Source organism: Pleurodeles waltl, chromosome 12 (assembly GCF_031143425.1).
Source record: "Pleurodeles waltl isolate 20211129_DDA chromosome 12, aPleWal1.hap1.20221129, whole genome shotgun sequence".
NCBI classification, from domain to species: domain Eukaryota; kingdom Metazoa; phylum Chordata; class Amphibia; order Caudata; family Salamandridae; genus Pleurodeles; species Pleurodeles waltl.
The window spans coordinates 536388728-536413043 of NC_090451.1; the positions used below are offsets into that span (position 1 = coordinate 536388728).

General features: G+C 47.4%; 1 protein-coding gene across 2 annotated transcripts in view; it reads right to left on the reverse strand.

The window, feature by feature from the left end:
- The window catches only part of PDPR (pyruvate dehydrogenase phosphatase regulatory subunit), a 685893-nt gene that overhangs the window by 630171 nt on the left and 31406 nt on the right, over positions 1–24316 (reverse strand). For both annotated transcript variants that reach the window (XM_069217552.1, XM_069217553.1), the window contains exons 2-3: positions 19954–20209; positions 17456–17589 (exon numbers count right to left, since the gene is read on the reverse strand). In XM_069217552.1, coding sequence (XP_069073653.1) covers positions 17456–17589; positions 19954–20171 — 352 coding nt within the window. In that variant the 5' untranslated portion in view covers positions 20172–20209. The remainder of the gene's footprint in view (positions 1–17455; positions 17590–19953; positions 20210–24316) is intronic.

Genomic DNA, 24316 nt, shown 5'->3' on the forward strand with positions numbered 1-24316 from the left:
GAAGCTGCCACCGGATGGTAGAAGCTGTGGATTCTGCAAGAACGAAGAGGGCTAGAAACTTCCCCTTTGGAGGATGGATGTCCCACGTCGTGAAGAAGCTTGCAGAGGTGTTTCCGTGCAGAAAGACCGCAAACAAGCCTTGCTAGCTGCAAGGGTCGCGGTTAGGGTTTTTGGATGCTGCTGTGGCCCAGGAGGGACCAGGATGTCGCCAATTGCGTGAGAAGACAGAGGGGGCGTCCAGCAAGACAAAGAGCCCACTCAGAAGCAAGCAGCACCCGCAGAAGTGTCGGAACAGGCACTACGAAGTGGAGTGAACCGGAGCTCACCCAAAGTCACAAAGGAAGGTCCCACGACGCCGGAGGACAACTCAGGAGGTCGTGCATTGCAGGTTAGAGTGTCAGGGACCCAGGCTTGGCCGTGCACAAAGGAAATCCTGGAAGGGTGCACAGGAGCCGGAGCAGCTGCAAATCACGCGGTACCCAGCAATGCAGTCTAGCGTGGGGAGGCAAGGACTTACCTCCACCAAACTTGGACTGAAGAGTCACTGGACTGTGGGAGTCACTTGGACAGAGTTGCTGAGTTCCAGGCACCTCGCTCGTCGTGCTGAGAGGAGACCCAGAGGACCGGTGATGCAGTCAGTCTTTTGGTGCCTGCGGTTGCAGGGGGAAGATTCCGTCGACCCACGGGAGATTTCTTCGGTGCTTCTAGTGCAGAGAGGAGGCAGACTACCCCCACAGCATGCACCACCAGGAAAACAGTCGAGAAGGCGGCCGGATCAGCGTTACAAGGTCGCAGTAGTCGTCTTTGCTACTTTGTTGCAGTTTTGCAGGCTTCCAGAGCAGTCAGCGGTCGAATCCTTGGCAGAAGGTGACGAGAGAGATGCAGAGGAACTCTGATGAGCTCTTGCATTCGTTATCTAAAGAATTCCCCAAAGCAGAGACCCTAAATAGCCAGAAAAGGAGGTTTGGCTACCTAGGAAGGAGGATAGGCTAGCAACACAGGTAAGAGCCTATCAGAAGGAGTCTCTGACGTCACCTGCTGGCACTGGCCACTCAAAGCAGTCCAGTGTGCCAGCAGCACCTCTGTTTCCAAGATGGCAGAGGTCTGGAGCACACTGGAGGAGCTCTGGGCACCTCCCAGGGGAGGTGCAGGTCAGGGGAGTGGTCACTCCCCTTTCCTTTGTCCAGTTTCGCGCCAGAGCATGGCTGGGGGATCCCTGAACCGGTGTAGACTGGCTTATGCAGAGATGGGCACCATCTGTGCCCATCAAAGCATTTCCAGAGGCTGGGGGAGGCTACTCCTCCCCAGCCCTGACACCTTTTTCCAAAGGGAGAGGGTGTAACACCCTCTCTCTGAGGAACTCCTTTGTTCTGCCTTCCTGGGCCAAGCCTGGCTGGACCCCAGGAGGGCAGAAACCTGTCTGAGGGGTTGGCAGCAGCAGCAGCTGCAGTGAAACCCCGGCAAAGGCAGTTTGGCAGTACCCGGGTCTGTGCTAGAGACTCGGGGGATCATGGAATTGTCTCCCCAATGCCAGAATGGCATTGGGGTGACAATTCCATGATCTTAGACATGTTACATGGCCATGTTCGGAGTTACCATTATGACGCTATACATATGTATAGTGCACGCGTGTAATGGTGTCCCCGCACTCCCAAAGCCCGGGGAATTTGCCCTGAACAATGTGGGGGCACCTTGGCTAGTGCCAGGGTGCCCACACACTAAGTAACTTAGCACCCAACCTTTACCAGGTAAAGGTTAGACATATAGGTGACTTATAAGTTACTTAAGTGCAGTGGTAAATGGCTGTGAAATAACGTGGACGTTATTTCACTCAGGCTGCAATGGCAGGCCTGTGTAAGAATTGTCAGAGCTCCCTATGGGTGGCAAAAGAAATGCTGCAGCCCATAGGGATCTCCTGGAACCCCAATACCCTGGGTACCTCAGTACCATATACTAGGGAATTATAAGGGTGTTCCAGTATGCCAATGTAAATTGGTGAAATTGGTCACTAGCCTGTTAGTGACAATTTGGAAAGAAATGAGAGAGCATAACCACTGAGGTTCTGGATAGCAGAGCCTCAGTGAGACAGTTAGTCATAACACAGGTAACACATACAGGGCACACTTATGAGCACTGGGGCCCTGGCTGGCAGGGTCCCAGTGACACATACATCTAAAACAACATATATACAGTGAAATATGGGGGTAAGATGCCAGGCAAGATGGTACTTTCCTACAGGCTCCAAAGGTGCTTCCAGCCTCTTTGATTTAAGAAAATTAAGTGCCACCCCTGAAGCTTTATTGTCAAAATATGGTTGTTGCTGTTCCACCGCTGGAGAGAGCAATGGGCACTGGCATTCAACAATGCTGTACCCTCCCAATAGCCCTCTTATTGGGCCACTGCACTGACAGGCTCTCCATCAACAAGGACATGTAGAGCAGGGCATGGGACACTGCGGAGATGTATGAGGCTATAATACCTAGGATGCACATTACGGTTCTAACTGGTGCACCTTCTGGTGTGCTTAATGCCTCTCCCTTCGGTACCATAAGGTTTTCTTCGAGCAGAAGGTGACACAAGAATCAAATGAGGAGTCATTGTAGTCCGGGAGAGGCAGAGGTTACAAACCTTATGTTAGTTCGATCACAGGTATGTTGTAAGGCACCAGGGAAAGTTTTGGAAGGGTGTCCATCCCAGCACCTTTTAAGGATTCACATTCTACAGTGTCAGGGGTCTAACAGAGTACAGACTGCCTCAAAAGGATGCAGGGGCATAGGCGACGAGGATTATCTCCAGATGGTGCTGGCAGAGGGAAGCAAGGCTGGGTAATGAAGTTTCACCATGTGGGTATGGAAAAATGTGGGAGACACACAATCTCGGAGCCCTGTCGATACACGTCCGAACCCCATGGCAGGAAACAAACAATCTAACATTGAGTCTGTGATAATTCACATTACCCACATAGAGAGGAGTCGCAGTGCATCTCATGACTCAGAAGGCTTTTTTGAAGAAAGACAACGTGCTGACATCCGAGCCCAAAACTAGATGGCAGGAGAATACAGAGCATGAGTAAACTACAGCCACACATGCTACAGACATTAACATTATTCAAGCATTTATGACTTTCAATTAAGATACCCTGATGCTGAAGGCATGCGTAAGAAATTGGGTTATTGCTTGAGGGAGGCGGAATCCCCACTCAGACAACAACCACAATTCTTGTCATAGTGAACCACAAAAGTCACTAAACTAACCTGTGCTTGACCCCCAGGTACCTTGGCACATAAGAAGTCAGGCTTAACTTAGAAGCAATGTGTAAAGTATTTATGTAGGACACAAACAGTAATAAAGTGAAAACACAACACAGGAAAAAATGCCAAAACAATTGAGTAAAAGAGAGTAAATGGTAATAAATAAATTGATAACAGAACTATAAAAATCCAATCAGTAGAATCAGACAAATTCAAATTAAGGTTTTTAGTGAAAATAGCGCTTAAATTCAAAAAGAGCCACTCACAGTCATCTGGTCGTGCTAGAGTTGGGGAAAGTCGCAGGTTCAGGCCAACTGTGATGGAGTGCAGGTCGGATACCAGTTCTAGGTTAATCCTGCTGAAAAGTTACCTTCAAAGTCTGGAGAACTTCCGTACACGTTGGAGGAGGCTGAGCTTTACAGAGAGCTGGTTGACTGTTGCACACGGTCGTTACTGTAGCTTTGCATGGACAATCGGCGCAGACTGACGTTGCTGTAGCGTGAAGTGCAAGTCTTGCATTGCCGGTCATTGCTGGTGGACGCCGTCATGTGAAGAGCATATCACACCGAAGCTTCGTGTCAGTGGATGTAGCAGAAGTCTTGGCGTGAACTGGCCCGTTCATGAGTAGCTCAAACTTCAGGATTTTCACCTTTTTTTTTGTGTTTTTTTTTTTTTAGGAAGAGTATTGCAGAGCAAGGGTCTGGGACCTGGGGAGGCACCTCTTGGGGATAAGGGGCTCAACTCCAGCAGAGGCTCAGGCAGGTCCAGTTATAGGTCCAGTTGTAGCAGATCAGCTGGGCAGTTGAAGGGAGGCCTCTGAAACTTGAATCCCTGTAGCTCACAAAGAAGGGCAGCCAACTGACCCTTGGATTCACTCTGGTTACATGGGATAAAGGCAAACTGGTCCCGTCTTCCTTCTCAGACAAGAAAGGCAGTCCCTCAAGCAATAGGACAGTCATCTGGCAGCAGCGAAGTCCTTCTTCTGCAACTTCCACAGGTCCAGGAGTGTCCTGATGCACGACTCTGGAGGTTCAATATTTACAGCTGGAGCCAACCTTTTGTGGGGAGACTCCTTGTCCTACCCATTAAGTTCTGAAAAGTTCTCCCTCCACTTTATCTTGTCAAGGCTCCAACCTGTCTGAGAGTAACAAAAGGCAGGGAAGGCCTGTGTCAAATTCCTTTGCGTGTGCGGGAGGCAGAGCCATTTGAAGCGTGAGTGAGATAGGGTACAACCCTTACCCAGTCAACCTGCCAGTATCGCCCCTCTTGTCCACACCTAAGCCCCTCTCGTGTTACTGTCTGGAAGCAATACACAAACCCCAGTGGTAAAGTCTTTCACAGGCATGTGACCCAGGACATTTGCCAGAAGGCACAAATGATTGGGAAACGAAATACCAACTTTCTAAAAGTGGAATTTTCAGAATTGTGACTTAAAATCCGAATTTACCATTAAAGTGGATTTTAAATAACAATTCATTTAAGAATAAACAGCATATCTCCGTCTGCTTCCAATCAAATTTTAGCACTTATTAAATGTGATAAGATAACCCACTGTTAGTCAATGGGAGAGATATGCCTTACAACCATGAAAAACGATTTTAGGACTTTTTCACTGCCAAGACATGTCCTGCACCCTGCCCTAGGAGCCTTTGGTGCCTACCTTAGGGGTGACTTATAAGCATTGAAAAGGAAGGTTTAGGCCTGGCAAAATGTTTATTTTGTCAGATTGAAATGGAAGATTAAAACTACACTTCAGGCTGAGGTGGCAAACTTGAGATATATGTTAAAAGACCTGCTAGTACCATTCAATTTAGAGGCTGAGGTTACATGTAGTACCATTTACCATTACTAGTGACTTACACATATATAGAAATATACCAATCAGCCATATGCCAATAGTACCATGTTTCAGGGAGAGAGCACAATCACTTTGTGCACTTTTTCATTGCCAGCCAGTGATAGAGTCCTTAGCCCAAAAAATGGGCTAAGCAATAGAAGGGGAACATCTGGGGGAGACCCTGTATAAAGGGCCAGGTCCAAAGTGTAGGAAAGTGGAGTTTTATGTGGTGTGGGGTTAGTACTGACCATGAAATACTCTCACAATAACCCAGAGAGGGTCCTTGGATTCCCACTAGTAAATTCTTAGCTCAGTCCGGATAGTGAAGCAATGAGCAGTCAGGCTTTACTAGAGGAACATGAGTTGAGCATTTCACAGCACAAACATGGACAATAAGTAATTGACACGACTCAAAAGAAATCTGACACCAATTTACAAAAACAGAGCTTATTTTTATAGAAATTTAGACACCAAAACAAACAGTATAGGTTCAGGAAAACCGGAGTTATCGATTTCAGAAGTAAGAGAAAATCACTGCAGAAATGTCATTAAACATTGTATTGAAGTCAAGGGGTAAATGTTGTATGGGGGTGGGGGTGGGGGTGTAAGCTAGTGCAGTCCCTGGGACCAGATCACGACAGTCAGAACAGTTTTACCTGGCCCATGGAGTCTGGTTGCAGAGTCGTCCTGGCTGTCCGTGGTGCTGAACTGGACTCACGTTGAAGTCAATGGCAGAGATGCCACTGGTGGAAAACGAACATGTGGGGGGTCAAGCTGCAGGGAACCCTTGCAGGGTAAAGCTAATGCGGGCCCTGTGGCCAGGCAACAACAGTCAATTCACTTCTACCAGGTCCGTGGGGTCTGGGTGCAGAGCTGTCCTGGCTATCTGTGTTGCTGAACGGGGCTCACACACTGGTGCTCATTTTACCACACATAAGATGCTTCAACAAATGGGATTCAAAAACTCAGCTGTGGGGTCGTTGCTGACATCAGTCACAGGTGCTGGGAAGTGCTCTCTTCTTGTAGTGTCGAGTTAAGGGGTCAGTCACCTGGCTGGTGACCAACAAGCCTTGGTAGCGGTAAGCGCCGCAAGATGCTTTGGAGACATCTGGAGGTCTGGGGGAGTGTGGTAGTGGCCTGTAACTTCATGACTGGCTGGACTACGACTCCCAAAATGCACTTCACCAACTGGATCTGGTTGATCCCTCTGCGGGCCAGCAATTCTTTGATTCCAGAGCATCCTTTTACCTGCAGCTTAAAGGGGACTGGTGGCACCAGTCCAAGGGAGATTGAGGGTACTTCTGGGCTTCCACTGGGTTCCTTCTGGTCGCGAGTGACGAGTTTCATCCAAGGATGAAAGTAGATCACGCAGTTCCCAGCCTGTTGCCTCAGGGGCAAAGTTTCCCTCTTTGGCTTTGGCCCAGTGGGCAGTGTCCAGTTGTCAGTGCTGCAAGCTTCTGTGTGTCCTTCTTCGAAGTTAGTCCATCAAATCTGAGGTTCTGGTGTCAGAGGTGTCCTTAAATCCTGGATTCAGGGGAGTTAGAGGTGTAGAGACTAGTGGCCAATGGGCAGCTAGCTTCTACAGCTAATCCGCCCCTGAGGTGACCACATCCAATAGGACAGGTCACCTTTACCTTCCCAGAACCCTCTATTCTGCCACTCCTAAGATGGCAGGAACTAAAATGTAGTGCACAGACCGTGTTGCTCACCGTAAAGTTGTGGTCAGCCTGCTGGAGCTGTGTACAGTCCTGCATACCTAATTTCCCATTTGTCCAGAAGCAAATGATCCTGGGGGAGGGGGGTGGGCGGTTTCCTCGCTGGAGGACAGCGCAGATGGCTATCAGGAGCAGTGCAGCCTTTGACGTTCACTGCCCTAATGGCCCTGTTCACTAGCCCGGCTGAGGGAGTGGGACATGTGACCTCCTGCCTGACTCAGGGCTTTGTTCTGACCTGTGGGAGCACCCAGGCTGCCTAGCTGGCGGTCAGAACTCTGTCTTGGCAGCAGCAAGCAAAGGAAAAAGCGCAGGCTGCTCAGCCAGAGCACAAAGGAGGGTGGAAACCAGGTGGGCAACCTCTAGTGCACCACCTGGGGACATGCCAGGTGTTCCTCGACACAAGATTTGTGTTGGGGAACAGAAGCCACGTTGTTTGACCCCAAACTCAACATATCTAGGTGGTACCATAATGGAGCTAGCAGTCCTGGTCAACCGAGGCTAAAGTCCCATGTTATCCTATGGACCGGCCTGCACTTATAGTGTACCTTGGAAACGATGCTATAGAGGCATATAAGCTTGTGCTTACATGTCTGCACCTCAAATATAGTGCACTCTGCCTCCTGGGCTACAGAAGCCTTCCTTAGGGGTGTCTGACATATATGTAAGGCAGTGCATGGGACTGAGCCACTCATGGTGAGGGCAAAGTTGAACTCAAGCAGTTTGCATCACTGTGGCAGTCTGAAATGGCAGGCCTGCCATCAGTAGTTTGCCTGGATCCTCCAAAGTGGCACAGTCTCTGGGTACCATTTACTAGGGGCATACAAATAGGTAAAGTTTTGCCAATCAGGAATTCACCATGTCAACATGAACTTTTAGAGAGAGAACACATAGACTGGGGCCTGGTTAGCAGGTTTCAGTGCATTATCAGAGTTGAAAAGCCAGCATCTAGGGGTTCAAACAGGGGAAAAGGCAGGGGGCATTTGCAAAGAGCCCAGTTTTCTTACAAATAGTATTTTTTAAAGTGCAAAAAGAAAACCATTAACCTATTAGGCTGGCAGCATTCATTAGTAACACTTACCCTGGTGAGTGAGTGTTATGATGACTGAGTGTTATGATGACTATCAGTACAGGTGTATTTGTAAAATTCATATTGTAATCAGAAACTTGGAATTGTGCAGAGGCTGAAAATTCTCTTTATCGAGCAGCATTATGATTGGTTTTCTGGCCCTGCATGAATCCAACACCATAACAACTGCATGTAAAATTATTATCTGGCCAACGTATGTAGTCAAAAGTGCTTTGGAAGTAGATACTTTCTTTTGTTCATAACTTATTTGGGGAAATACCTCTAGATTCAAATAGAAATTCCCTTTATCCTGTCCCGTTCTCCATCTCTCAAGTGACCTTTTTACCTCTATTTTCATACAGCAATAAAATTCAAATGTCCAATATCTGTCAAGTCTCATGCATTTCAATTAAAAAAGATCATACTGGACAGGAATGTCAATGTTAGAGGATACTGGTTACAACTCTGACAGGTTGAGAGTAATAGCAGATACCTACTGTAGGAAGTTGGCTCTGTATGTGCTATTTCAAAGTAAGGAATAGCATGCACAGAGTCCAAGGGTTCCCCTTAGAGGTAAAATAGTGGTAAAAAGAGATAATACTAATGCTCTATTTTGTGGTAGTGTGGTCGAGCAGTAGGCTTATCCAAGGAGTAGTGTTAAGCATTTGTTGTACATACACATAGACAATAAATGAGGTACACACACTCAGAGACAAATCCAGCCAATAGGTTTTGTTATAGAAAAATATCTTTTCTTAGTTTATTTTAAGAACCACAGGTTCAAATTTAACATGTAATATCTTGTTTGAAAGGTATTGCAGGTAAGTACATTAGGAACTTTGAATCATTTCAATTGCATGTATACTTTTCAAGTTATTCACAAATAGCTATTTAAAAAGTGGACACTTAGTGCAATTTTCACAGTTCCTGGGGGAGGTAAGTTTTTGTTAGTTTTACCAGGTAAGTAAGACACTTACAGGGTTCAGTTCTTGGTCCAAGGTAGCCCACCGTTGGGGGTTCAGAGCAACCCCAAAGTTACCACACCAGCAGCTCAGGGCCGGTCAGGTGCAGAGTTCAAAGTGGTGCCCAAAACGCATAGGCTATAATGGAGAGAAGGGGGTGCCCCGGTTCCGGTCTGCTTGCAGGTAAGTACCCGCGTCTTCGGAGGGCAGACCAGGGGTGTTTTGTAGGGCACCGGGGGGGACACAAGCCCACACAGAAATTTCACCCTCAGCGGCGCGGGGGCGGCCGGGTGCAGTGTTAGAACAAGCGTCGGGTTCGCAATGTAAGTCAATGAGAGATCAAGGGATCTCTTTAGCGCTGCAGGCAGGCAAGGGGGGGCTTCCTCGGGGAAACCTCCACTTGGGCAAGGGAGAGGGACTCCTGGGGGTCACTTCTGCAGTGAAAGTCCGGTCCTTCAGGTCCTGGGGGCTGCGGGTGCAGGGTCTTTTCCAGGCGTCGGGACTTAGGTTTCAGAGAGTCGCGGTCAGGGGAAGCCTCGGGATTCCCTCTGCAGGCGGCGCTGTGGGGGCTCAGGGGGGACAGGTTTTGGTACTCACAGTCGTAGAGTAGTCCGGGGGTCCTCCCTGAGGTGTTGGTTCTCCACCAGCCGAGTCGGGGTCGCCGGGTGCAGTGTTGCAAGTCTCACGCTTCTTGCGGGGAGTTGCAGGGTTCTTTAAAGCTGCTTCTTGAAACAAAGTTGCAGTCTTTTTGGAGCAGGTCCGCTGTCCTCGGGAGTTTCTGGTCGTCGTCGAAGCAGGGCAGTCCTCAGAGGATTCAGAGGTCGCTGGTCCCTTGGGAAGGCGTCGCTGGAGCAGAGTTCTTTGGAAGGCAGGAGACAGGCCGGTGAGTTTCTGGAGCCAAGGCAGTTGTTGTCTTCTGGTCTTCCTCTGCAGGGGTTTTCAGCTAGGCAGTCCTTCTTCTTGTTGTTGCAGGAATCTAATTTTCTAGGGTTCAGGGTAGCCCTTAAATACTAAATTTAAGGGCGTGTTTAGGTCTGGGGGGTTAGTAGCCAATGGCTACTAGCCCTGAGGGTGGGTACACCCTCTTTGTGCCTCCTCCCAAGGGGAGGGGGTCACATCCCTAATCCTATTGGGGGAATCCTCCATCTGCAAGATGGAGGATTTCTAAAAGTTAGAGTCACCTCAGCTCAGGACACCTTAGGGGCTGTCCTGACTGGCCAGTGACTCCTCCTTGTTGCTTTCTTTGTTCCCTCCAGCCTTGCCGCCAAAAGTGGGGGCCGTGGCCGGAGGGGGCGGGCAACTCCACTAAGCTGGAGTGCCCTGCTGGGCTGTGACAAAGGGGTGAGCCTTTGAGGCTCACCACCAGGCGTTACAGCTCCTGCCTGGGGGAGGTGTTAGCATCTCCACCCAGTGCAGGCTTTGTTACTGGCCTCAGAGTGACAAAGGCACTCTCCCCATGGGGCCAGCAACATGTCTCTAGTGTGGCAGGCTGCTGGAACCAGTCAGCCTACACAGATAGTTGGTTAAGTTTCAGGGGGCACCTCTAAGGTGCCCTCTGTGGTGTATTTTACAATAAAATGTACACTGGCATCAGTGTGCATTTATTGTGCTGAGAAGTTTGATACCAAACTTCCCAGTTTTCAGTGTAGCCATTATGGTGCTGTGGAGTTCGTGTAAAACAGACTCCCAGACCATATACTCTTATGGCTACCCTGCACTTACAATGTCTAAGGTTTTGCTTAGACACTGTAGGGGCACAGTGCTCATGCACTGGTACCCTCACCTATGGTATAGTGCACCCTGCCTTAGGGCTGTAAGGCCTGCTAGAGGGGTGTCTTACCTATACTGCATAGGCAGTGAGAGGCTGGCATGGCACCCTGAGGGGAGTGCCATGTCGACTTACTCATTTTGTTCTCACTAGCACACGAAAGCTGGTAAGCAGTGTGTCGGGGCTGAGTGAGGGGTCTCTAGGGTGGCATAATACATGCTGCAGCCCTTAGAGACCTTCCCTGGCATCAGGGCCCTTGGTACCAGAGGTACCAGTTACAAGGGACTTATCTGGATGCCAGGGTGTGCCAATTGTGGAATCAATGGTACATTTTAGGTGAAAGAACACTGGTGCTGGGGCCTGGTGTGAGAAGGTAGCCTCTTTCTAGCCTTGTTACCCCCACTTTTGGCCTGTTTGTGAGTGTATGTCAGGGTGTTTGTCACTGTTTTCACTGTCTCACTGGGATCCTGATAGCCAGGCCTCAGTGCTCATAGTGAAAACACTATGTTTTCAGTATGGTTGTTATGTGTCACTGGGATCCTGCTGGTCAGGACCCCAGTGCTCATAGGTTTGTGGCCTATATGTATGTGTCACTGGGACCCTGTCACACAGGGCCCCAGTGCTCATAGGTGTGCATGTATATGTTCCCTGTGTGGTGCCTAACTGTCTCACTGAGGCTCTGCTAACCAGAACCTCAGTGGTCATTACTTTCAAATTGTCACTAACAGGCTAGTGACCAATTTTACCAATTTACATTGGCTTACTGGAACACCCTTATAATTCCCTAGTATATGGTACAGAGGTACCCAGGGTATTGGGGTTCCAGGAGATCCCTATGGGCTGCAGCATTTCTTTTGCCACCCATAGGGAGCTCTGACAATTCTTACACAGGCCTGCCACTGCAGCCTGAGTGAAATAACGTCTACGTTATTTCACAGCCATTTTACACTGCACTTAAGTAACTTATAAGTCACCTATATGTCTAACCTTTACCTGGTAAAGGTTAGGTGCAAAGTTACTTAGTGTGAGGGCACCCTGGCACTAGCCAAGGTGCCCCCACATTGTTCAGAGCCAATTCCCTGAACTTTGTGAGTGCGGGGACACCATTACACGCGTGCACTACATATAGGTCAACACCTATATGTAGCTTCACCATGGTAACTCCGAATATGGCCATGTAACATTTCTATGATCATGGAATTGCCCCCTCTATGCCATCCTGGCATAGTTGGCACAATCCCATGATCCCAGTGGTCTGTAGCACAGACCCTGGTACTGCCAGACTGCCCTTCCTGGGGTTTCACTGCAGCTGCTGCTGCTGCCAACCCCTCAGACAGGCAGCTGCCCTCCTGGGGTCCAGCCAGGCCTGGCCCAGGATGGCAGAACAAAGAACTTCCTCTGAGAGAGGGTGTGACACCCTCTCCCTTTGGAAAATGGTGTGAAGGCAGGGGAGGAGTAGCCTCCCCCAGCCTCTGGAAATGCTTTGTTGGGCACAGATGTGCCCAATTCTGCATAAGCCAGTCTACACCGGTTCAGGGACCCCTTAGCCCCTGCTCTGGCGCGAAACTGGACAAAGGAAAGGGGAGTGACCACTCCCCTGACCTGCACCTCCCCTGGGAGGTGTCCAGAGCTCCTCCAGTGTGCTCCAGACCTCTGCCATCTTGGAAACAGAGGTGCTGCTGGCACACTGGACTGCTCTGAGTGGCCAGTGCCACCAGGTGACGTCAGAGACTCCTGCTGATAGGCTCCTTCAGGTGTTAGTAGCCTTTCCTCTCTCCTAGGTAGCCAAACCTTCTTTTCTGGCTATTTAGGGTCTCTGTCTCTGGGGAAACTTTAGATAACGAATGCATGAGCTCAGCCGAGTTCCTCTGCATCTCTCTCTTCACCTTCTGATAAGGAAACGACCGCTGACCGCGCTGGAAGCCTGCAAACCTGCAACATAGTAGCAAAGACGACTACTGCAACTCTGTAACGCTGATCCTGCCGCCTTCTCGACTGTTTTCCTGCTTGTGCATGCTGTGGGGGTAGCCTGCCTCCTCTCTGCACCAGAAGCTCCGAAGAAATCTCCCGTGGGTCGACGGAATCTTCCCCCTGCAACCGCAGGCACCAAAAAGCTGCATTACCGGTCCCTTGGGTCTCCTCTCAGCACGACGAGCGAGGTCCCTCGAATCCAGCGACTCTGTCCAAGTGACCCCCACAGTCCAGTGACTCTTCAGCCCAAGTTTGGTGGAGGTAAGTCCTTGCCTCACCTCGCTGGGCTGCATTGCTGGGAACCGCGACTTTGCAGCTACTCCGGCCCCTGGGCACTTCCGGCGGAAATCCTTTGTGCACAGCCAAGCCTGGGTCCACGGCACTCTAACCTGCATTGCACGACTTTCTAAGTTGGTCTCCGGCGACGTGGGACTCCTTTGTGCAACTTCGGCGAGCACCGTTTCACGCATCCTCGTAGTGCCTGTTTCTGGCATTTCTCCGGGTGCTACCTGCTTCAGTGAGGGCTCTTTGTCTTGCTCGACGTCCCCTCTCTCTTCAGGTCCAATTTGCGACCTCCTGGTCCCTCCTGGGCCCCAGCAGCGTCCAAAAACGCCAAACGCACGATTTGCGTCTAGAAAGGCTTGTTGGCGTCCTTTCGGCGGGAAAACACTTCTGCACGACTCTCCAAGGCGAGAGGGATCCGTCCACCAAAGGGGAAGTCTCTAGCCCTTTTCGTTCCTGCAGAAACCTCAGCTTCTTCTGTCCAGTCGAAGCTTCTTTGCACCCGCAGCTGGCATTTCCTGGGCATCTGCCCATCTCCGACTTGCTTGTGACTTTTGGACTTGGTCCCCTTGTTCCACAGGTACCCTAGATTGGAAATCCCCAGTTGTTGTATTGCTGGTTTGTGTCTTTCCTGCATTATTCCTCTAACACGACTCTTTTGTCCTTAGGGGAACTTTAGTGCACTTTGCACTCACTTTTCAGGGTCTTGGGGAGGGTTATTTTTCTAACTCTCACTATTTTCTAATAGTCCCAGCGACCCTCTACAAGGTCACATAGGTTTGGGGTCCATTCGTGGTTCGCATTCCACTTTTGGAGTATATGGTTTGTGTTGCCCCTATCCCTATGTTTCCCCATTGCATCCTATTGTAACTATACATTGTTTGCACTGTTTTCTAAGACTATACTGCATATTTTTGCTATTGTGTATATATATCTTGTGTATATTTCCTATCCTCTCACTGAGGGTACACTCTAAGATACTTTGGCATATTGTCATAAAAATAAAGTACCTTTATTTTTAGTATAACTGTGTATTGTGTTTTCTTATGATATTGTGCATATGACACTAAGTGGTACTGTAGTAGCTTCACACGTCTCCTAGTTCAGCCTAAGCTGCTCTGCTAAGCTACCATTATCTATCAGCCTAAGCTGCTAGACACCCTATACACTAATAAGGGATAACTGGGCCTGGTGCAAGGTGCAAGTACCCCTTGGTACTCACTACAAGCCAGTCCAGCCTCCTACACCTGGTTAGCAGGGTCCCAGCACACTTCTCAGTCAAGTCAGCATCAGTATCAGGCAAAAAGTGGGGGGTAACTGCAACAGGGAGCCATTTCTTTACACCTACTTTTAGATCAACTATTTCTGCTATTGTTCTAGCCACTTGACTAAATGCATATTCTTTACAGGGCACCTTGCAAATGTTGTCTTCTTTAGGTGCTCCAGACGTCTGGTAGATAAAGGAATCGAGGTACAAGTAGACAGGCAACAACCAATTTGGCCAAGAGGGAAATCTAGGATTGGAACCCAGGTGCCCTAAGTCCACTATCTTCAACTAAGCATGAGACACCATCTACTCCCTATGGGAATGAGCTAGTAATACAGGACAGGATATCAGAAGCAGACAAGCTACTATAAAACCTGAGGCTTCTAGAGCCTTTTACCTGTAAACAACAAAAATAACTTCTCAACATTTCTTGCCCCTGCAACCCTTCTTCCAATTCTGCAACCAACTCCCTTGATCTGGTAATAAATAACACTGTAAAAATAGTTCCAAGGATGGAATGTTTGGGGCTTCTATAGTGCATTCACTCTCCACTTACTTGCTAATGATGGGCCAGAGGAGAGACAGAGCAGAAACTCTTTTGCCCACTTCACTGCGTTATATTGCGCTGAGTGAGAAGGAGGAAAGGGTGGGAGAGAAAAGCTGCACTACTTTGTCTCCCTCACTTACCTGTCACCTAGACCTGGAGGTTTTCCACCTTGTAACTATCTCCCAGTGACTCCCAAACCTTGCATACTTGTGTTAGGGCACCAGTGAAAATCAAGCTCAGTCTATCTTCGTCCAGAGAGCTGTGGCATACATTTAATGCCAAGGTAGAATAGGGACACCTAACACGTCCAAAGATTGGCCCACTAACCTCTTAAAGCTGGAAAAGACAGTATCTAGGCAGATTAAAAAGTTCCTGTGCAAGTAGAGATAAACCCAGGTAGGTGAGGTTGAGCCAGGGAAATTGAAGATCTGCCTGGTAATTTGAGAAATCTAGCATGGGCTTCAGGCTGTGCCAGTGCAAGGTAGGCTCCGCGTAGACAGTTAAAATAGTTGTGGAATGTAAGACAGGTTTGTTCAGGCTTTTATTGTTCTTTTATTAATCTTCCCTTTAGTTTAGTTTTTACTTCACTGTTTTTTCTTACAGTGAATATATATATGCCAGGCTTCCATCAGCAAGTGTGGCTTCTCCTCAGTCTCAGCCAGTCTCTGCTTCTGCCTCTGCCTCTGGCTATAAAGGATTCATTTGTGTCACACTAGGCATCTTTCTTCTTTGGGCCTTCTGCAGCAGCGGCAGAATTTCTTCTAAGTTGTGATGGTATAGCCCTTTACACTTAGAAAGAAGACAGCCAAGGTTTCTGCTTCTGTTTAACTACTTCCTACACGCATGTGTGAAGAGCTCCTAGAAGTAAAAGGTGAACACTAGATGTGCTTTGAGGGGCTCGCTTGCATCTAGCAATGGGGTCACTTGACCCAAACCAACTTTCCAAACTCAAAGACTGCCCCAAAACCACTGGGGAGAACACATCACATCACTACATGTGCCTGTTCTTATTAGTGACCCATGGCTCTATGGCAACCATCTTCCAAAGGAATCGTCACTCTTAAGTTGGCAAATTTCCCTCAGACACTTTCCAGGCTACAACCATAGTTCAGGTGTTGCTCTGACCATGTCGTCATTAACTTGCTCAAATTAGCTTGGTGTCAGTGTTGTGTTTACTCTAACTGATTATGTCAGACAGAGCACAGGCATTTACAGAGTTCAAGGGGGACTGTGAATCTAGGGAATGGCACAGGGAGAGAGGAGACAGTCACCTCTTCCCACTGCTAAGCCTACGAGGCACCTAGAGGCCTAGGAGCTACATACACACTGGAGAACCCCAAAATTGGTGTCCGACCTCACATGAATCTACACTTCTCATGTAATCTAGGGTAATATGAAGCAGGGTTATGACATGCCACACTGATTTACAAGGGAGTACCAGTAAGAAGTCTCTTCACTGGGATTCAGATAAAAGGCCTGAACACTACTACTATAATTAGTTGTTCTCAACCATTAGTAGTGTCATAGCTTGGGCATGGGAACTATAGTTACTTCCGTTCAAAGGAGAATTACCAACCACTGAAGCAAACCTAAACCTTTGTTCCAACCATTGAAGCAAATCTAAACGGCTGTAGGCAAACAACAGCTAATATTCAAATCTATAACTGGGATTTCAGAGAAAACGTGTCACTCACTCTCAGTTTCTTTGTGGCGACATGATATAATCATCACAACATACAGTGCTGGTGCATTATTTAGTTGTATACAGAAGGGGCATTCTTTTTAAGCAGCCTCGAACTGATATGTCCTCCAGATTTATTTTCATAGTTTACAGATTTAGTATTTTTTAATTATTTTCTTAAACTCATGTCCTTGCCCCACGGAATACAACTCTGTATATTTTGCTGATTATGAGCTATTCTAAGCTCAGTCATGCTACTATGAACCAACCTAGCAAATAATAAAATCACATCTCTTTCACCTCTGACCTAACTGATGGCCAAAGCCATTTTTATTTATCTTTAAAATCAGATTTTCAAAGAACTTTATTCAAAGTTGAATTCTTTGGCAGTTTCATTATTCGATTCATCAAGCTGTCTGCTTTTTTCCCCCCTAATTATTGCCCTCTCATCCTGTTCTTCGTCGTTTGTTAGTCATCAGCTGTAAACATTAATAGTTGCAACCAGCAGAATATTGCCTGTATCACAAGCTCTAGTAAGTGCTGTGAAGTAATCTATGTAAAGCAATTTTGAATCCTTACTCTCAGGCTACCATGAGCTACCAAACACCTTAGCTGTCTCAACATTCTGGACCTTCTTAATAATATTAAATGATAAACAGTACCTAACCAATAATCAGAAACAGCAATACAAAATGCCAAACCAGAAACGTAGCTTAACCTCTGTAAGGTTTCTTTTCATTCGGTCTAGTGCAAAGTAATTAGGAGTTTCAGCACATGTATAGTAATAAAATACAATGGGGGCTTCCATTTTACAAATATTTTCCAGGCTGTCACTTTTTAACAGAATGAGAGCAACTGCTGAAACCATCCCGGGGTAGGCAAAGGTCCTAGTGAAATAAAAGGCCTCTTGATCACGGGGTCTTGTCTAGAGGTATCATATATATTTCAACAAATCAAACAAAATGCTACCATCGCAAGCATTTTTTGAAAAGCAAAGTAATGAACATGAACACATATTTGTACCCACCACAGCAAAGACACAGCATTTAGGGTTACAGCAAAGAGTCAGGTTTCAACAGATACAATCGAGACTACTTGTTTTCCTGACCTGTTGCAATGCCAGTTTCTTGTTCTAGTTGTTGATAAAGCTTATTTGAATAGTCTGCCATCTTTGTTTCAATAGAGATGTGTTTGACAGTGCTCACAATGCCAGCACAAAAGCGCGTGGATCCAGCTGCCAACCTAATTGAGGTGAGAAAAAAATACATAAGCCTTACAGTCTGAAGAAAAGTAAAATACAGAGAACTTCAATAAAAACAAGATGCCAAGACAACAAAATACCAGGCACAATAAGAGCAAAATGACTCACAAGATCTTTCAGTGACCTGTAGTCTTACTACATAACACCTGGAGCTGATATTGCTGCACAATCTACTACTCTAACTCCTTCCCTGCTGTTCTCTACACTAGTTCCTCTTCTACAACCAGTCTTCAAATGCTATGTCTTCAATTATTTATATGTGCAAAAACTCTATCACATATGAACATGTGTCTCTTAATACATTCACTTTGCTTAGCATACATGTTGCTGCAATGCACAAAACCTCATTTACTTAGAATTGGGTTGACGTGATTCTGCTAATTCTTTAAGAGTCTGTCCAACTTTAACTTATGTCTAGAGCGAATTCTGTGAAGCTCTTCCATCTGCTGTGCAAGCAGAATGGCTTAGTGAAGTATAACTGGTTGGCTGCTCCATGGTTGGGCAGTCTAGGTGATTCTGCTTACCGCTGTGGTCAGAAGCATTTCAACTTCCTTTCCTCTCACCTAAGTTGAGTATACCATTTTGGTGCTGGTCTATTAAAGGACCCTTGGGCCGAGTATTAAGAAATGTTCCTCTATTCCTTAATCTGGATGGTCCTAACAGAATTTGTGGACTGAGTAAATCTCAACTGCTTTGTATCTCACTTGGGATGAGCAAAATCAAGTGTCTTCTCATCGCCATAACTCATTAGGATGACCCAAATAAAGATATGGGGTTGTCGTAACTCATTAGGCCCCTGGATATCTATTTAGTTTTATTTTCCTAAGTTTCAGGTTATGAAAGCTTTAGTCAATTAACAATTATCAATAAGCTAATGATATGCTAACTGTGTTCACAATTTACTCATATAGAAGTTTATTAAAGTACTGACAATAAGCCTAACTACCCATGCCTGCCTAAAAGGCAAGTATATGTGAATGTATTTGCCTAGTACTGTTGTTTTACAATGATACCTATAGGGCCTCTTACATTGACAATTCATAGCCTTTCATATGGAGTTCATTTTAATCCCATGTACAACTATGGCTATTATCTCACTACATTATTCCAGTATATTTCTCATATACAACATTTGAAACAAGGGAAAGTCCAACTAGGCGATGACTTATTTTTCGAACTGAAAGAAAGTGAGGTGACACATTTTTCATCCACTGTGACAGTGGATTAGTTTTGGTGAGTTAATGCTTTGATTATTTTTAGCATAGTGGCTTCTAATTTTTCATCCTCTCTGGCTGCTAATAATATGAAATGATCTATCATATAAACTTCTAACTACACGATTGTGGCATTTCTTGACTTCTCAAACTGGTGTGAGGAGCTCCACAAAGACAACTTACCATGTAAGAGTTTCTGCCATGCCTGAAGTAGTCTTAATACTGACCTACGGTCCATGATTTAGCCCACAGAGGGTCAGTAAAACACCAGCCTTAATTACCAGTTCTGTGGGGGTCACATGCCAAGTCCCTTGGCTCGGGGTCTGACTAATTCTTAGCAGAGACACAGATCTCAACATTACAGATCGATCGAGGGTTTTGGAGTATAAGGAATTCTCAGTTACCCTCTCATCACGGAGGACTAGAGTCAGGATTTTGGTGCAATTGTTTCCTATTTGCCAGTCACCTATTCTGGACAGCTATGGTTAAAGCTGTTGGTAGATAATGGCTTATGATTGAGTTTATCTTCAATGCTTATCATTTCCTTTATAGATCGGCCAAGTAAAAGATCTGTTAGCTTTATCTATGGTTCGGCATTCATATAAGTTCCCTAGTCCCTCATCTTCACTTCTGTAAAAGTATTGGATGCAGTATCACTTCTTTTCTAAAACATACCTGATCAAAGGATCTTTGTCCTATCAAAAGTTCCAAGACATGAGTAATTATCTGTGGCTATTGCAATTCTCCACTACGAAGTCCACACACACTATTTTCCTATGTAGACTGCACCCCACCCTATTTGCAAGCTCCATCAAGGGACAATGCCACACCAGCACCAATGACAATATTGCCATGCACAAGGACTGAAACACAGCGAACCTCTTCCTTTGTAAGTTATCCTTCAAAATGCATTCAATGATTGATTCAACTTGTAAACTGAACTTCCCCTAAACACAGTTACATACTAAGACAGTAGGCATGAAGTGAGCTATGATGTGTGAAGCATCGCTGAAACAGATATGCCTTTGCTATGGAGCTGAATGTAAGGAACCTCTGTTCATGGGTACATTTTCCTAAAGCCAATTAACTTTACAGAAAGAAGATTGGTGAATGCATACAACACAATCTTACCTCCCCTGCTCCAGCAGGACAATATCCTTCCAGCCCATCTTTGAGAGATGATAGGCCACAGAGGTTCCCATGATACCTCCCCCACAAATTACCACTTGAGCATGGGAAGGAAGAGGCACAGGTTGGGGTTCAGGAACACTGGAGGTGCCGCGTAAGGAGCTAGGCATACCACGCCAACCCGGACAGCACCGGACATCCAACAGAAGCCTGGGTAACATACTTGAGGGGAGGGGCCCAGCCCTGTTTTACAGCGACTCTGCAGAGAGAACCAAAGATGCATGATGTTGACACAATATTCATCTATGTCAACTAAAAAGAAATCACATTTTCAATTGTCAACTTTAATTTGTCACTGGCATTTCAGGTGTCGTTTCTTAAATACTTTTTGATAAAAGTTAAAGGTGTATGAACTACTTTTCTGTTACCCAGATGAAGCTTGATTATTTTAAGAAACAAGAACTGCGAATCCAACAGGCATACATGTAGGCCTTCGTTAGCCCCTTTTCTGGTAGAAACTCTATCTAACGTCAGATTCCTTAAATTAGAATACTCCCTAGGGATCAGACTGGATGCAGAAAATCTTGAGCAGTTCCCTTGCGCCCCGGTTCCACGTTCACTTCGTCCATGCCAGATGTGTTGCATGTGGTGTATATATAGGCATCACCCCGATGCACGGACATCAGTTTCTTTCGTGACATATTCTGCGCCCACAGACGTGGAGCCACATCAGAATATTTGTTACCAATGTGCTAGGAGGATGTTCCATATGAGAAAGTGTAGTTCGCAGAGTGAGGAGGAAAGGAGGGTAGGTAGGTAAGGAATCTGCAGGAAAAAAGGCATTGCCTAAGAAATTAACATGTTCTTCTGGAAGAGACTTCTATAAAGATGTTTTTTATGGTTTTCCGGTAAATAAAGGTTAACATCATAAACATCTTTCAACCAAGTGATATACATTACTGCATAACATCCTACTGTGTGCAGGAGACATACTTCGGAACTAATAGGATCACTTGAGCTGAAGTAAATTAGTGTAGAAAGAAGGAACAGTAGGGGAGGTGAAAAAAATAAAGGGGAATGCGTGTCTCCTGTCCATGGGTGTTTAGTGATGTGAGCTGCAAATGCTTGAGTTGTTCTGGTGCTAAGGGATCAGTCTCGAACGCGGGTATATCTTATGGTGATCATACCTCATAGTCGTGGAGGGCTAGGTTCCCCTGAACCCGGTATGTGACCGGGTGGGGGTTCAAGGTCCGCGGGGGCATGGGCCTATCAGTGGGATTGGCATTTCAAGTGTGTGTTAGGATCCTCTGTATTCTAGTCGTCCCTCAAGGCCTCCCACCCTCCCCACACCTTATCATACTTGCCCTGGCAACCCCTTGCCTCATATACCAGTCTCTCTTGTTGTGCACACCAATCCATTCCCCGCTTCCATTTGTTTAGGGATGGTGCCCCTTCTGTCATCCATTTGGTCATTATATCTCTTTTGGCAACCAGACATGCTATTCCCAAAAAGGATCTCTTCACTCTACCCAAGTCAGTGTCTCCCATCACTCCCAATAGGAACAGGAGCAGGTCAGGTGTTAATTTGGTCTGCAGGGCTCTAGAGATCTGTGCTGCAATTGTTTTTCAGTAGGCCTCTATGACAGGGCATAACCATGTCATGTGATAGAAGTCTGCTTCCGGCTGGGGACATCTTGGACAGGCAGCCGTGGAGCGGAGGCCTGCTTCATACAGTCTCTTGGGTGTCATGTATGCAATGTGTAAAAAGTAGGACTGCACAAGACGGAGTTTAGAGGATATGGTTAGGGCACTAGGTGCCGCCAAGGCCTCGTTCCAGTCTCCCTCTTCGATTCCCCCCACCCATCCCTCCCACTTGTTGCGAAATCTGTTTAGGGGACAGAGGGTGTTGGTAATCAGTGAGCCATAGATCTGCGAGATTTCTCCCTTGCCTAAGTTGCCTAGTAGTACCTTCGCCTCCATTGGTAAGTGGTCTGGGACGGGTGCGTCAGATCGCATGTGTGTCGCTAAGGCATGGCGGATCTGGAGGTACTTATAGAATTGCACTTTGTTCATGGAGAAGGCTCCCTGGAGATCTTCAAAGGACCTCATGTGTGATCCCTCCCAGACGTCCCCGAGTGTGGAGATTCCGATATCATCCCATTTCTAGAACCCCTGCAATCTCCTGACCTCGGCCAGAAGATTACCTTGCCACAGCGGAGTTTGCCTGCTAATTCGTTTCCACCAACCGGTGATCCTCTGGGCGTCTCTCCATCCGAGTAGCGTCACCTTAGTTACCTCAGGGGTGGAGCTGGGAATTGGGCACCCATAGACGGCATCAAATACTCCTGAGGATTTCAGTGTGCCGAGCTCAAGTCTGTACGCAGGATCCGACCAGCCGCCTCCGACCCAGTCATTGACAACGATAAGTTGCCTCGCAAGGTGGTAGTAGTATAGGTTTGAAATTGCAAGACCTCCCTCGTATACGCCTCGCTCGCATGTAGCGAGTGCCAGTCGCGGGCGGGAACTTTTCCATAAAAATTGACGGATCGTTGAATCCAGGTTTTTAAACCATTTCTTGGGGATTCGGAATGGGAAATTCTGCAGCAGGTAGAGAAATCTAGGGAGGACCATCATTTTAAAAAGTGCGACTCTCCCAAGTAGGTTAAGGGGCAGGGTTTGCCAATGCTGGAGGTCGGCTTTAGCTTTGGTTATGAGTGGCGTGACGTTGAGTTCCCATGCTAGTTCTGGCATGAGGGAGACTGAGATCCCCAGATATTTAAAGCTGTTTCGACGGATGGGGATGGTCTGCTGCCAATCAATGCAATCCCTTGCGGGGTGCAATGGGATCAGTAGGGATTTACGGTGGTTTAGCGTGAGGCCGGAGTCTTCCGAAAAGAGGTCAAGAATCCGTAGAATACGTGGACCGCTTGTGGCTGGGTTTGCAATGTATATGAGAATGTCGTCTGCGTAGAGTGCCACGCGATCTTCTGGGCCAGAGGGCCAGGACCATCCCTCAATCAGAGGGTCTTCTCTGAGTAGTTTGGCAAGCGGTTCTATCACTAGCGGGAAGAGGAGTGGGGATAAGGGACAACTTTGGCGTGTGCCTCGTCCTATGCGAAAAGGGTCTGACTCAGCTCCATTCACCTGCACTCTGGCTGTTGGCTGCGAGTACAGAACAAGTTTCCTAAATCTGGGACCAATCTCGTTGCCCTCCAGGAAATGATGCAGGTATGACCGATCCACAGTGTCAAACGCCTTCTCGAAATCAAGGAGGAGAAGAGCTTTAGGTGAGTCAGCTAGGCCATCGCGGTGTGCCAGGGCCAGGTGCAGGCGTCTGATGCAGTGCCTGGTGCTCCGGGTTGGCATAAAGCCACACTGGTCAGGGTGGATTAGCGATGGGAGGGCTGGCTTTAGCCTTGATGCCAGGATCGAAGAGAGTATCTTAACTTCGGTATTTAAAAGGGAAATGGGTCAATAATCCGCACAGTTCTGTGATGCTGGCTGGGTTTTAGGGATCACTGCAATTGTAGCTTGGTCAATGCCTAGGGGAAAGTGACCCCTGCTCTCGGCCTCTTCATAGATGTTAAGGAGGTGCTGCCCTACTATGTCTCTACAACCTTTATATAATTCTGCTGGGAACCCGTGGGCCGGGGGTCTTACCCAAGGCCAATGCGGCTATTGCAGTTCACTTCTTTCAGGGTTAGCGGTTCGTCGAGCGCGTCTCTAACTGTGGGTGACACTTTGGGAAGGGTAATTTCGTCGAGGGGAGTCCCTCTCTACTTGGGTCTGTGGGTGTTCTTTGTACAGATGTGCGTAGTAAGTCGCGAAGCTTTGTGCAATGTCCCTAGGGGTTCTGGAGAGCCTCCCGGACCCATCCGAGACCTCGGGTATAATTCTATTGGCCATTGGTCGTGTGGCCAGCCAGTGCAGGAGTTTCCCATTTTTGTCTCCCCATCCGTATATTTGGGCGGTGGAGGCCCTCCACATAAGCTTGGCCGTTTCTAGAGTGAGGGCTTTGACCTCTTCGCGCATCTTCAGGAGCTGGCAGAGGCCCTGGGCCGAGGGAGAGGCAAGGTGCTTGCGCTCGTTGTGCAGTGTTCGCGATTCTAGTTCGGCTATTTGGGAGATACGGGCACGTTCTCTCACCCGGATGAGATGTATGGCGTGGCCTCTAATTGTCACCTTACATGCTGCCCAGATCGTGCCCGGGGACTGCACTGAACCTACATTGTCTTCGAAGTATTGCATCAGTCGAGTTCTCACTGCCTCCCTATATTCCTCCTCCTGCAGGTACCAGGCGTTGAGTTTCCAAATAGGTCTATTAGTCGGGTCGGTTCCGCCCAGGCGCACCTGTATAGCTGCATGA